This window comes from Triticum aestivum, chromosome 2B, assembly GCF_018294505.1.
Source record: "Triticum aestivum cultivar Chinese Spring chromosome 2B, IWGSC CS RefSeq v2.1, whole genome shotgun sequence".
Lineage (NCBI taxonomy): Eukaryota > Viridiplantae > Streptophyta > Magnoliopsida > Poales > Poaceae > Triticum > Triticum aestivum.
In genome coordinates this window covers 376,422,431-376,437,632 of record NC_057798.1, presented here as the reverse complement: position 1 = coordinate 376,437,632, position 15,202 = coordinate 376,422,431, and the positions used below count along the sequence as shown (strand labels likewise).

Genomic DNA, 15,202 nt, shown 5'->3' with positions numbered 1-15,202 from the left:
GCGCCGCCAGAGACCCTCACGTTGCTGCTTTCCCATCTGCCGCTGCCGTCGGCGTCCTTTTGTAACAATGGGTTCGTGAGTTTTAGAGAGTGACTCCAACAAAACATTGGATAGCATATCAAGATCACGAAGCATCGTATGGACATGCGCCAACATTCTGCCAATCTAGATATTTCTGGACTTGTTGCAAATCACGATGCATACCTGCATGGATGTACCCTAGCAATCTATCAATGTATGCATCACCAGACATATTTACAAATCAAAACACTCAAACGTAGCAACAAAGACTACAAAAGTAGCAACCTGCTAACCATTGTTTTAAGTCAAACAGTTTGATCATAGGAAACCACGTGCTAAACTAGCTCAAGACAATCCTTCTGTAACAATGGGTTCGTGAGTTTAAGAGAGTGACTCCAATAAAACATTGGATAGTATATGATGAGGACATCAATATCATTGTTACACCCACAGCCCCTGCTGCTATACATACTGGACCAATTACTAGAGCTCGCGCACGACAGTTAAATTACTAGGTACTTCCGTTTCTTGGTAATGATTCTAATGTTCATGAGAATATGATGTTGCCTAAATTGGATACATTTGTTTTGCTTATAAATGAAGGGCCTAGCTTGGAGAAGGATGAACATTGGAGCAAGAACAAGCATGGAGATGATGGCATGCGCAAGGGGAACAAAAACGGAGTTTCAAGTGATGATGTCAGGACGTTGAAGCCACCATAATGAGTGCATGAAGCCTTGGACGAAATATACAAGATGTTACTTCATAACTTTCGTCTAAAGGCTATTCTAGGTGTTGCGTCACCTTATTATTAGGCCAGGCCCATGTATTTTTCGAAATACTTGAGTACAGGCTATTTTTAGAGTCCGTATGTGTAGGAAAAAAGAGATAGAGTTCGTTTTGGACCCCTTCCCCAAGGGCCACGAAATTCCCCCTCTTCCTCCATATATATAGCCCTTAGGGCGTCCTTTAAACTTTGGGTTTTGTTTAGATTAAAAGTTTGTCATAGCTGCAACTTTGCGTACTTCGTTTGTGTTCAACGACCAGACAAAGGCGTCACAGAACCCCACCTTCACTAATAAAGCTTTCCTCTGTTATTCGCGATATACAGATTGCAATCTTAGTTTCTTGCTTGTTCTTCATTTGCTTGCATGAAATAGACCTTCGTGGTCAGGCTGATCGTGCTCCGACGTGGTCAATAACCTCTCGAAATTGGTTTAGCGATTGCTAAGGTGCGACGTCCTCGTACGTTCGTAGTCGGATCGTCAAAGTCGACTTCCACCAAAAAGATAGCCACCATCTCATCGAAAGACGGGACACCTTTGCCTTTATCAGTATATCAAGATCACCGTTATAAAGACTGGTAGCAACAAAATACAAATGCAATACTGGCAAGCCATCCACGGTTGCGCTCGTCGTATTCCTCTTTGTTGCGATCACTACTATTTGGCGTCGCCTGTAAACCAACACAAACCAAAACAAGAAGACGTCATCGTGTTGTGCCAAAAGGAGAAGTCAAGGTATATGGAGAAATAGCCAAAATTGAATACGCGTGTACCTCGGCCACTTCCTCGAGGAGTAAAAAATAGAGCATAAATATTGCAAGATTTCGAAAGGATAGGGACAACGCTAATTTATAGTGGTGGAATACAGATGGTGCACTGCCGGGCCACCCATGTGTCATATATTTGTTTCATGTGCTTTTCTATGATATCATCGAGTGTACAAACAAGCTCTTGGGGAAGAAAAAAATATAGGACCATTAATTAATTGTGGAATATACCTACGATTGGAAAAAGAAATACTACGATTGAACTACTGAAGATATATATAGAGAGAATTTGAAGATCGTGGCAAAGTCGTTGAACGGACAGAGCAGCAAACTCTAGTTGCGGCAGTGAACAGTAGAGAGAGGCGGGCTGTAGGAAAGCTCGCCCGGTCGCCCGCACGCGCGACGCTCGGCGCACCGCACCGCACCTTCGTGAGACGTCACTACGCACGCACGCACGCGGCGGGACCGCGCTTTCTTCCTCGCACCCCCTCGTTCTTCTCCGCCTCCGCCTCCGCCTCCGCCCGCCTATACATACCACCATCCCCCCTCCTCTCCTCTCTCCCCTACCGTTCCGCCATTAACCGCCACTACTACTGCCTCTCTTCCTGAATCTCGATCCCACTCCCATGCCTGCGACTCTACGAGTTCGCTGAGAACAAACTACCACCAGACTCCATGCGGCATCGGCAGCAAGGGGAGGACAACAAGGAGCTCTTCGTGCAGTGGAGGCCCTGCGACAAGAAGAGGTCCTAGTCGCCCGCAGGAACAGATCTGTTTATCGGGTAATTCTTTTAATCGGTGGGTATTGGCTGAATGGTTGATTCGAGCGCGGGAGGGAAGATGAGCGCGCACGGCGGCGGCGGCGGCGGGAGAACGCGGGTGGGGAGGTACGAGCTGGGGAGGACGCTGGGGGAAGGGACGTTCGCCAAGGTCAAGTTCGCCAGGAACGTCGAGACCGGCGAGAATGTCGCCATCAAGATCCTCGACAAGGACAAGGTCCTCAAGCACAAGATGATCGCGCAGGTACTTCCATCTTCCATCTTGTCTTTCTTCTTCTTCTTCTTCTTCGGAGCCAAGGCCAAAAAGAAAAAGAAAAACTGTAGATTATTTTCTTCCCAATCCAAAACCATGGCCTGTTCAGATTATTTCTGTTGTACTAAAAGGGAGGCATAGCCTTGATCATCTTTCTCGATCATCAAGCATTGTTATTGTTAAAAAAAAGGGGAGGTTTATAGGGCTGTTTTTTTTTTCTAAAAAAATGTTTGGTGAAAACCATTGGACGAAAGAGTTACTAGTAGTACTACTAGTTGGACTTGCTGGAACGCCTAGACGTGAGAATCCGTGAAACCGGCAGCAGCAACGGCGTTCCAGAATAGCGTTCTACCGCCAATTCAATTCAATTCAATGCGCCCGCCGAGGCCGAGGCCGAGGCCGAGGCCAAGACCAAGACCAAGACCAAGGCTTGGCGGGCGTCTCGTGCGCGTTGGTTGGAAAGCGCAGAGTTTAGTTGGCGGCCGTGATCAAATTTGGCTCTTCACTTTTGTTTTTGTTTGGCCTCTGAATGATACACCTCTTCTTTCTGCAGATAAAGCGCGAGATCTCCACCATGAAGCTCATCAGGCACCCCAACGTCATCCGCATGTACGAGGTATAGACTAGTAGTACTAGCGCAACCTGAAATCATCATCTTCATTTTAAGCAAAGTACAGTGGACTACTAATTATTTGCTCATATTCCTCGCATGAGGAAATTATATTTTTTTTTTGGTTATCTTTTGATTTCTGGTTAAAACTACGTACCTTTTGCCTTTCGACTATGTATGTAAATGACCATGTCCACTTCTAATTGGCGTGTCCTTTAAAGGTGATGGCCAGCAGGACAAAGATATACATAGTCATGGAGCTTGTCACAGGTGGCGAACTTTTCGACAAAATCGTGAGTATATACCTTGCTCAACATTTTGGGTTATGCTTTGCTTCCCACTCTGCCTATATGCTTACTTTTGCGGTGATCGTGGTCTAGGCTTCGCGTGGGAGGCTCAAAGAGGACGACGCCAGGAAATATTTCCAGCAGCTCATCAACGCTGTCGACTACTGCCATAGCAGAGGTGTCTATCACCGTGATCTCAAGGTATCGTGGCGGGCCGGTGCCGTGGTGGTTACTCATCTGCCCTATGCGAAGAAACAAAAAGTGGTCTGATACCATTTTCTTCTTCCACGTTTCAGCCTGAAAATCTTCTGCTTGATGCTAACGGTACTCTCAAGGTGTCCGATTTTGGACTCAGCGCCCTATCGCAGCAAGTCAGAGTAAGCTAATTGACTGCTTTCTCTTTTTCCATCTTGAACCTTGTATTATTTATTTAAAATCAATAAAAATATGCAGCAGAGTCCTGCTGTTTCCCTCAAAAAATAAAAAAACCATTGTGATGGAAAATTCAGTGTTCCTTCCAGCGGGCCTGGCTTCTTTTATGTTTTGCTATTTATCTGACAGCGTGATTGCGGATCAGCCGATAGAATCTGACGATTATTTCTGCATATCTTTCTGCTATCTTGCAGGAGGACGGGCTGTTGCATACGACTTGTGGAACTCCCAATTATGTTGCTCCCGAGGTTATTCATTTGCATCCACACCTTAAATTAATTATCTACTTCTCTCCATTCAAGTGAATATTTTGTTCTCATTTTTCAATACTCTCTTGGGCTTACAGGTTATAAACAACAAAGGTTATGACGGAGCCAAGGCTGATCTGTGGTCATGTGGGGTGATTCTCTTTGTCCTCATGGCAGGCTACCTTCCGTTTGAAGATTCAAATCTCATGGCGCTTTACAAGAAGGTGAATTACTTTTGCTGTTTTTTTGTTGTCAAAAGCAAGTTCCTCTTTTTGCGACGAAAAAAAATGCTTTTACTAATATGATCCAAGTGCTTGGTCGATGTTACCAGAATAATTAAGTGCCTGAAAGATAACCTGCTTGTTCATGCAGATATACAAAGCAGACTTCAGTTGCCCATCTTGGTTCTCGACGAGCGCGAAGAAGCTCATCAAGAAGATACTAGATCCTAATCCTAACACTGTATGTTCATCTGTTCGTTGGTATCATGTCAGTTTGTTTTATCAAAGCTTATATCTGAGAGATAGCTCACGTCATTGTTATTGCCCTGTGCAGAGAATAACTATTGCTGAGGTTATTAACAATGAGTGGTTCAAGAAAGGATATCAGCCTCCTAGGTTTGAGACAGCAGAAGTTAATCTGGATGACATTAACTCTATTTTCAACGAATCTGGGGTAAGTATTTCTCACCATGTTATATCAACATGTGTCCTAATGCGGTGGATGGACTTGGTAACATTTTTTGTAATGATCCAGGACCCAGCACAGCTTGTTGTCGAGAGACGTGAAGAAAGACCGGCAGTGATGAATGCATTCGAGTTGATCTCTACCTCCCAGGGCCTCAATCTTGGCACACTTTTTGAGAAGCAAACGGTATGCTCAACATCTCAAATTGTTCATGAATTAAGATTTTAATAACCAATGGGATTCCTTTTAATTTGAAATCTTGCTATAAATAGGATTCTGTTAAACGTGAAACACGGTTTGCGTCGAGGCTTCCAGCAAACGAAATATTGTCGAAAATTGAAGCAGCAGCAGGACCCATGGGCTTCAACGTACAGAAGCGCAACTACAAGGTGCCTATTATATTAGCAGATAAAAAAAACAATTACAGCATGTTTCCATTTTACCTGAACATTATCCTGATGACAATTTTCTGGAATTAAATCAAATCAGCTGAAGTTGCAAGGAGAGAATCCTGGAAGGAAAGGTCAGCTGGCAATTGCAACAGAGGTATATTTCATAGTATCGCTTTTGCCTTGTTTTTTTTTGTTGTTGAGAGAATCGCTTTGCCTTGTTATATGTTGCGTTGCACTATTCTTGCATGGTATATGGACTGACATGGTTCCATCTGTAATAACCTCAGGTTTTTGAAGTGACACCCTCACTCTACATGGTGGAGCTCCGCAAATCGAATGGCGACACCCTCGAATTCCACAAGGTGAGGTTCAAACTGAGATATTGCAGTGAAATTACTTCGGAACTTCATACTGTTTCAAAAAAGATGAATTTTGCTGTTGGTTTTTAGACTAATCTGTTGCATGATATTCACGTCCTGTGCAGTTTTACCATAGTATCTCGAATGGCCTGAAGGACGTCATGTGGAAGCCAGAGGGTAGCATAGCCGAAGGCGATGAGACCCGCCACCGGAGGTCTCCATGATCATATCTAAATGTTAGGAGATAGTAGAAGATAAAACTAGTCAGGAACCTCAGGAAAGGCATGTGGATGTTTTTTCATGTTCTAGTCGTGGTTGTAAACAAAGATCCGAGTTTATGGATGAAAAGGTGTGCAAAGTTGCATTGGTTTTAACCTAGTAGGAAATATGGAGTAATTGGCATTATCATCTGTATTAATAGAGACGACATTCATGTTCTGCTCTACAAAGCATGCTAGGGATGGCAATGGGTACCCATTACCCACGTACCCTGCGGGTAAAAACCCTGTTAGGGTAAAGGTATGGGATAAAAATTTACCCATGGGTACTTAAATGGAAAAATATCATACCCGTCGGGTGGAAAGGGTACGGGTATGGGATCGTATAACCCATGCCCGCGTACCCATGTACCCATCTAAAATGTTAACAAATGGTTTCTGTTAATATCATAATGTATTAATTTTACCCTCCTAATCACGCTAGATAAAAACTCTAATGTGTAGTCAAATTATCTCTACGATTTATCTTGATTTTGTGAACTTAAAGTGTATACATATGTGTTGTTTATGTATGATTATGTGTTGTTTTTTAACATTTTTATGTGTCACTTTATAGGCAAGTATTTTTGTTTATGAGAATGTGTTAATGTTACAATATGTTATTGTACATTGTTGTTTAAAATTTGTTGCTATTAATAATTTATGATTATATATTGCTTTTTACAACTATTTTCTACTCAATTGATGTGTTGTAAATGCGGTATATTTACCCGCGGTACCCATATACTCTGTCGGGTGATGGGTATGGGAAAAAATTGTACCCTTGACGGTATGGGTATGGGTGATGGTAAGTTCAGGGTGGATGGGTAAGGGTATGAGGTAGCTCCACCCGTATCCATACCCTGCGGGTGCCATCCCTAAGCATGCATTGGTACAACACTCTCCCTTTCATGGTAAGAGGAGGTTCAATTAAATACCTAAATGCTGACAATTTGACGTCGGCTCGAGGAAGTTTTTTGAGCGAACACGTCCATTTCTGTGTCCTCAAAGCAAGACATGTGGCAATCACTGTTTGCCATACCCATCCCTCTAAGCGAACTATGAGCTAGCGGCACTAAATGATTTGCTCAGGATGACAAATTCTAAATCCTTCAGATGTAGCATGGCAAAAAATTCTGCCAACATGGCAAATCCAAACAAGTTAGAAAATTCCTTTTTAGGCTGGCAATTCTCCATATTGCAGCATGGCAAATCTTTGGAAACATATGGCAATTACTCTGCAGCATGGCAAATTCTTGACAATTTTTCTCCTAGCATGTCAATTTTTTCTTTACAACATGGCAAATCTTTATACAATAGAATGAAAAATCTTTATACAATAGCATGGTAAAATACATCTATTTTAGCATGGCAATTCTCGAACATGGGCCCGGAGTGGCTTTTTGAGGGAACACTCCTAGATAGCGGCGTTCGCTCGGATGACCTCCCGTAGGACAGATAGTTCACTTGGGTGACCTCCCTAGCTGACGTTAGTGCATTATTGGGGTCCACAAGGTAACATGTTACTCATGCAGGCCACAAGCATGAAACGTTTTTATAAATCAACCCATTAAAATACCCCGGCAAAACATTAATTGTGGCACAACCCAATTGTCAGTGGATGTGACCAAGTTTTGACTTTATAAACTATGATTAAGTGTGTCTTTTCGAGAGAGTGAAAATCACACTAAGATTATGCGTTAGTAGTTGAAATGAATTTTGGAGAGTTCGATAAATTCGATCCTTTCTGTTGTATTTCGAGACAGCTTTGATACATTTTGAAGTTATTTTAATAAATGTCTACTTGTGGGTTTACATATCATGTCTCACCCTTACATCCACATGCACCTGACAGCTAACCCTAAGCCAAACTAATCCCCGCCACCACTAAGTTGTGTGCCCTCGCACAGTGTTAATCTTGTCGATTGTGAACTCCTTTCTTCCATCAACTTTTTGTGGTGGTGTCGGTGTCGTCTAATCAATACTAGCTAAGGTTTGGAAAGGAGCGAGCGTCTGTTGCCATACGCATGGAGAAGGGCAAGTTTAGAGAAGAACACGGAAGATATGAAGCCCGGTCTGCAACCACAACCCGATAACATTGCTTGATCTCAGCATTTTACCAAGGGTAAGATTCCGTTAGATACTTAGATGCATGCATGGAATTTCTCTTTTGTGGGTGAGGGTTGCTGGCGCTATTACTAGACTAGAGTTTTCAGTTAGAGCATAATCCTATTGACGATGTTTTTAGCAATTTCATGGCATAGCTAAATTATTCTTACGACGTGAAAGTCTTAGGTAATCTCATGTAGATGTCAATAATAGTGTCCTTTTACATTTGAATAATCGATGTTGCAGACATGAAATCAACGGTAGGAAGTGAAAAGGTAAGAAGTGGAGGCCCTAAGTTGAACTTCCCTTGTGAGGTTTTGCGGCAACTGATGTAAGAGAGGATCATCGGAGAAAAAAAGATAGCTCCCCTCGTATCTCTTTACTTAAATGGGTCGTACTCTATCTATCATTTTGAGTGGACTACTCCCACATGCCGGCACAACGCTAGTTACTTCGCATATATAATAAAGTATTACCGCACGTTGGATAACTAAAATATGACCTAGTTATAAATCCCTTGGCTTCCTACACGAGCTTGTTTTGTTTTTGGTTCCTTTATCTTCCCGATGTTTAATAAATTTGCAGCAAGAATGCAAATGAAGCAGGGGACATATGCGCTCAGAGACAATCCGATGTATTTCTTGATAATCATCCCAGAATAAACTTTTTGTTTTTGTTTCGTTTTAGTATTTTTTTTAGCTTGTTTTGTTTTTAGCAACATCCCAGAATAAACGGACTTGGCATATGGCACGATGGAAACAACAAAGCCGAAGGTCCAAACCATAGCCAGTAGGCCAGGCCTATAGACCCAACGAGATCCACCACGATAAACACGCGCACCATTCGTTCCCACTGAGCTCGATTCCGACGCGGTCGCACCTCACCTGGCTGGAACCCGCATCGAGGTCGACACCGCCCGCCATGAGAGGAGGTCAGGAGCTCGTCGGCCGCGCCCGCGGACCCGCCGCTGCGCTCAGACTCGCCGCCCGCCACCCCGGTCGCCAGGTACTCCTCTTCTCCCCCCCCCCCCCCCTTCCCTGTCTCCTAGCCGTCGCACGATTGGATGCTAGCTTTCTGCCCTGTGGCTCTGCTTTGCCAGGCTCCGAATCGGAGGTTGCGCCGCCTTGGGATGCCGGCGGGGTGCTCCGTGCTAAGAAATTCTGTTCTTTTAGAGGGGGCTGTAGCCCTAGGAAATTTCGAGCTAGGTGGGTACATAGGTCCAAGTAGGGCGTGTACTAAACCCTAGCGAGCTTATCTTCTCGCCGAGCCAGCGAATTCGTCAGAGCTTGATTTCTGGTGGCATGGGCTTTCTGTCGTGGGGGTGCCTTGCGATGGCTACAGAGGGTATCAGCTTGCAGATTGATGTTGATTTGTGCACTCATGGTATAAATTGGGTTTTGCACAGCTTCACCGAGTGTACTGGCTAGGCGCCAACAGTTGATCTCCATATTCTGGGTCTGGTTTCAGTGTTCTGTTGCCAACTTCCAAAGCATTTACTGTCTGTTATTCTGATTGCATTGTAAATTGCAAAGTCCCAAATATGGAAATGAACCAATTTGGGGTTTCCCTAATTTATTATAGCCGATTTGCTATTTAATAACATGATGAACATTGTTGCACATGTCAGTTCTCCATAGTATGTGATTTGCCCCTTAAAAAGAAAAGGTACAGGTTACACCATAAAAAAAACATGAAGTTATGGTGAATACATTAAGTGTTGATTATCTTCCTGAACAAATAGGGGTGAAGCCTATTGTAAATTTGTTATGTTTAGTTCTTTAAGTGTACTCTGTGATACACATATATTGTAGATTGCTTGCTTGCACTAAAGCTCTTCCTTTTGCTTCTCAGTTCTGCCGGTGCTTCATCTCCTCCCGCGCAAACAAATGTAGCTACCATAGATTGGTTAGGCAGCGAGCAGTTATCTAAAGTTGGGTCATCGTCCCATGTTGCTTCACATGCTGCTCAGCCATCTCTTAGTACTAATGCTGTTGGTGCTGCTATGGATTTTTCGCAACCATCATATAGACCATGGGAACGAGGAGATTTACTTCATCGACTGGCCACATTTAAGCCTTCAACATGGGCTTCTAAACCAAAGGTTGCTTCTTCTCTCTTAAACCGTGTAACTTTAAATTTGTGTCCGAGTGTACTGTTGGTTACAGTAAGGTGATGGTATTTCCTTTCAGTTTAGAACAAAAGTTTTCTCAGAGGAATGTTTAGAATAACTGAATAATGATAAAACACTTAAAAGTGGTAATGTTGGTCATTTCAATCTCAATCTAACAATTATTTCGAATTGAATTATCACTTGTGCCCTCGATATTCTTCTCTTTTGCTCTGTGTGTCCACAGCCCACTATGACACTATTTGCACAGACCAAGTTAGGAAACACTTATTGTGACTGAGAGAAAATGAGAAATGTGCATGCATACAAACATGCTACAATCACTTGAACTCTTCCAAATCATTAGAGAATGGAAAATTGCAAAGAGACAAAAACTGCACTCTTGGTTCCCTCAGCGGACTTGTGTTGAAACAGGGACTCCCAATGCCATGTATAGTTACAGCAAAACAGAGAGAGTAGTGATGATTTTCTTGTAAGTCTGCTTTTTTTTTTGGTCTTGGTGGTGCTGAATAAGACATTCTTAACGTACCTTTCAGCATCTGTGTGCTTGCATTATTCATGCCTATGTGCAGTTAAGATGTCTGTAGGAAAATTGTCATGTTTTCCCAACTGAAGCTCCATTCAATCAAATGATGCATATGTTAATCATCTTTTGGAAATTCTAAGTTACAAAAAATTAGAGGGAGAATCATACGCACGATAAATGGCATCACAGTTTGTTTAGAAAAGAGCATTAATTTGTTCAATTTTACAGGCTGCTAGTTCACTGGCCTGTGCTCAAAGGGGCTGGGTGAACATTGGTGTGGACAAAATTGAATGCGACTCATGTGGCGCACATCTGATATTTACTGCATTGACATCCTGGTCCCCCGCTGAAGGTATGTCCCGTGTCAGTAAATTTTGTCACTGGCCTTCTCAGTTTCGAATTAACTGGTCCTGTTTTAGGTCTGACTTGTGCAAATATATTGCATAATGTTAAACCATGAATGTGTTACCTTTAGTAAATGATAACAGTAATTGCGTGGATGTATGGCATGATTGTGTTCTTTCAGATAGTCATGCTTGCTAGTTCGATGCAAATTGTGCAATAGGGGATATCTAATCCCTTCCTTTTTTTTGTGTGAATATTTTTCCTATTAGCTGAATTAGAGAGGTTTGATTTGACTGGTACAAGTGTTCACGCTGACCGAAATTTTGTCTCTAGCATCGGTTGTACTGTGCATCTCTTAACCAACAATGTGTATGTAACTCTTGCATTGGAACGTGAGGAAATTTTTTGTTTAGTTTAGATTCTCACCACTACAGTAGAAGTTTAAGTTAAACTGGAATACTCCGAATTACCAACAGATATGGCCATGTGGGTTGGTTCCTACAATTTCCACAGTTCTACCTGATGTTACTTATGCCATACTTAGTTTAGCTGAACTTCTTAGTTCTGTACAATTTGACACATTTTGGGCTGTGAAACCTAACTTCCCCTTTGTTTTGTTGTAGTTGCAAATGCTGGAGAAGCCTTTGCTGAACAGCTTGATGCATCGCACCAGAATGATTGTCCCTGGAGAGGGAATAGCTGTGCTGATAGCTTGGTACAGCTCCACTTCACACCATCAGCTCTTCTTGGTGGTTTTAAAGATCGCTGTGAGGGGCTGTTGCAGTTTATATCTCTCCCTGTTATTGCCTCGTCTGCAATAGAGAGTATGAAACTCACTAGGAGTCAGCAGATTGAACATGTCTTATCCCAATCAATCGCAATTCTGTGTGGGGAGCTGGGTTACAAAACAGATGGTACAACAGGAATTGATGTCAATCATCAAGACGAAACCTGCAGTTACTCTCAAGTATATCTCTTTTCATTTATGCTCTTCATGATGACCATTTTGTTGCTACTATTGTCGCAGAACTTTTAGCTTTACTTAATCTAGGTCAATACATCTAATGTATCCAGGCGCAGAAGCTTATTAGCCTTTGTGGATGGGAACCTAGATGGCTTCCGAACGTACAAGACTGGGAAGAAAATTCAACCCACTCTGCAAAAAATGCAGCCTCAGCTGAACCAGATAAATGCTCCCGCTTTCCTGAGCATCAGCAAAATTCATACTCTACATCAGTCAAGAAAGATAAGGGGAAAGGCAAACTACGTGTAAAAGATTCTGGATGCAGCATGAGGTCACCTTTGCTGGATTGCAGCTTATGTGGAGCTACAGTGAGAATCTGGGACTTCAGATCCGTTCCACGTCCTTCTCATCTTAATCTCGGCAACATTGATGCACCTGATGCAGGGACTAAACCCATGTTGGCACGTGGAATTAGTGCTACGAGTGGGATCAATGGATGGGTTGCTGAAGGACGTGATGAGGCATGCATTGTTGAGGGAAAATCATTGTCAAATGCTCCGGTTGACCTAAATCTGACAATGGCAGGAGGATTGCCACCAACCCATTCTGGGATGCTCTCAATGCCTGAAAATTTCAAGAATGAGGGGATGGGAATAGATCTGATGATCGGTCAGCCTACCGGGAGTGAGATTGGTGGCTATGCAGCCTCATTTGAATCTCGTGGCCCCAGTTCGAGGAAGCGTAATCTGGAGGAAGGTGGGAGTACAGCTGATAAGCCAATAAACAGGCTTCAGCCTGCTGACAGTATAGAAGGAACTGTAATTGACCGCGACGGTGATGAAGTTGATGATGCTGTACAAAACTCAGATATTCGGAACAAAAGGCCTCGTGGCTTTAATCTTTTTGATGTCAATCGTCCATCTTCTTCCGGAGCTGGTCCCAGCAGAAATTTAAGTCTTGAGCTGGATATAGATGTCAACAGATTTGAGCCATCTAAAGAGGGTCCATCTATCCTTCGCAACTCGTCTGCTAGAGACTCCATGAGGGCATCTTCTGTTATTGCAATGAATATTATTCACGGTGCGGAGGAAAATTCAATGGAGAGTGTTGAATACCATCCATGTGATGGTGATGATGTTGAGAAGCCTTCAAGTGCACTCAGGAGTGGTGGAATGAGTGACACATTGGATCTCAATTATAGCAACCAAGCACAGGAAAGCAATTTTGTACAGCCTGCTGCTGACAGTAATGCAAGAGATATAGGAGGGAGTAGTATGAATGGAGGGGAAGAAGTCCTCAATGCAGAAACAGCTCCTGCTTTTGCTAGGGATCAACTTAGCATTGGAGTTAGCGGAGGCAGTGTTGGGATGGGTGCTAGTCATGAAGCCGAAATTCATGGAGTTGAGGTTTCTGAACATAAAACTGAGAGTGTTGTCGGAGATGTGGAACCAGTTCCCGAGCTTACTGAAACCATGGGGCATACTGGTGAGTCAGCTCCTGGACCTGGAATAATGGATGAGTTTGTCCCTGGAGATGCTGGTCGAGAAGAGCCTCAGGGTGATAGCCACGATATGGCATCTCGGTTAGTGGGTCGAGTTGACAGTGGTTCAACTAAAGCTGATTCGGTCGAGAGTGGAGAGAAGATGAGCCATGCCAGAGGCCAGGAGAGTAACATACAACATTCCCTTTCTTGCAATGCAAGAGTTTATTCTGGCATTGATTTATCTAAAGATGAAGTGACTCAGACTGGTAAAATGCTGACCAAGGACGAGTATGACCCAGGAAATGATCTTGGTACTTCAGCATCTAACTATTCTCTCTGTGCTTACATGTTACATATGCCTGATTTTGTTGAACCATATTAATCAAATCTTATATAAGGTGCTTCTGAGCTGAAAAGTATACATCATTGGGGTAATTTATTTATCAGACTAAAATATTTGTCATTAAGAATTCAAGATGTTGATGACTTGATAGTTGAGCCAGTAGCAGTTTGGCATCCCATACTTGGTCAAATGACTGCCAAGCTGTGGTCCTGTATAGGACCTATACTCGGATGCTGATTAATTTTTCGATGCTGAATTTTGTGTTTTGTGTCATTCAGATAATTTTATCTTAATGTGAATATGCTATTTACGTTTTGTCATTTTGTTTTCAGGAGCAACGAATGGAGAGAATGATTATGAAACGGGTCTTCCAGAATTTGATCCAATTAAGCATCACAACAACTATTGTCCATGGGTAAATGGATATGTTGCCATTGCTTGCACTATGAATACTGGTTCCAGCACAAATAGTGCAGCATTTTGTGGCTGGCAGCTTACAGTAGATGCACTTGAGACTGTCCAGTCTCTTGGCCAGAACCAATATCAAGCCATGAGGTCTGATTCTGCGGCGTCACTGTATAAGGTGAGAATTTAGTCAACAATTATATGTCAGGCTTCCATTTCTTAGAGATTTGTGAAAACCAACCTGGTTGGAGTCGGAAAAAATAGCTAAAAAACAAGAAGCTGGTGCACTGCTCGTACGTACTGCAGATTTCCTGGTTTAGTATACTTGACATTCTTCACCACATGTTTTGCAGGATGACCATGCGGCACCTAGCCACAAGCTGCTGAAAAGGCCAAAACACAGCAAGTGCTAACTGAAGCGCCGTTGGTAGTGCGTACATTCGCTAAACTTGGATACAGCTCAAAAATAGTTTGACTGATGCAAATCTGAAGAGATCTTGTTTGCTATTTGCAAGACTAGGCTTGGAGCTCGACATAGCAGAAGAGCTCAGAAGGCGCAAACGGAATAAGTTGAGCATTGTAGATTGTAGATGGACTTGTTGCCAAGCTGTTGGTTCTTCTTTTATTGTGTTTATATATATAAATATAGTATTGCTATTCTGGAAGATTTGGTGAGACTAAAATTCTGGATCTACCGTCTATAAGACTAAGATTTGTGCCAGTGAACAACATTTGGCTGAGTTAACCGTAATTTAAATTGTTGTCTGTAGTCATTTACTCCACCTTCATTTGGTATCCTCCCTTCCGGGTGAAACACTTCCTATCTGTAGTATGATGATAGGACGCAAGTCATCAGACTGCTTCAGCACCCTTGCTTTACCCTGTTAGTTGTCGCTGATTTGGTACTACTAAGTCAGCTGACAGCTAAGAGCATCTCCAACAAGCGCCCAACGCGCAGGCGCTAAAATTCGGTTTGTGGCGCGCACAACGCCGGGTTTGACACGTCGCGTAGCGCTTGCTCC

General features: G+C 42.9%; 1 protein-coding gene across 1 annotated transcript; it reads left to right on the top strand.

Annotated features, from left to right (window-relative positions):
- The first annotated feature begins 2,080 nt into the window (after positions 1-2,080).
- On the top strand, positions 2,081-14,958 carry LOC123039224 (uncharacterized). Its single transcript, XM_044462477.1, has 22 exons — positions 2,081-2,596; positions 3,159-3,221; positions 3,437-3,508; positions 3,596-3,703; positions 3,799-3,879; positions 4,129-4,182; positions 4,281-4,406; positions 4,555-4,644; positions 4,738-4,857; positions 4,939-5,055; positions 5,142-5,258; positions 5,359-5,415; positions 5,549-5,623; positions 5,746-5,834; positions 8,572-8,620; positions 8,918-8,991; positions 9,838-10,087; positions 10,869-10,992; positions 11,609-11,952; positions 12,060-13,743; positions 14,108-14,358; positions 14,534-14,958. Exons 1-22 carry the CDS (start codon positions 2,387-2,389, stop codon positions 14,591-14,593), a joined length of 4,215 nt encoding a protein of 1,404 aa, XP_044318412.1. The 5' UTR covers positions 2,081-2,386; the 3' UTR covers positions 14,594-14,958.
- The last annotated feature ends 244 nt before the right edge of the window (positions 14,959-15,202 follow it).

What these genes read in the sequence shown, in the direction of transcription:
- LOC123039224 (XM_044462477.1), top strand. Translation starts at nt 2,387, where the DNA reads ATGGTTGATTCGAGCGCGGGAGGGAAGATGAGCGCGCACGGCGGCGGC. An exon ending in CTATTTTCAACGAATCTGGG is followed by an intron (nt 4,858 to 4,938) that starts GTAAGTATTTCT and finishes GTAATGATCCAG; the next exon opens with GACCCAGCACAGCTTGTTGT. An exon ending in AGCTGGCAATTGCAACAGAG is followed by an intron (nt 5,416 to 5,548) that starts GTATATTTCATA and finishes TAATAACCTCAG; the next exon opens with GTTTTTGAAGTGACACCCTC.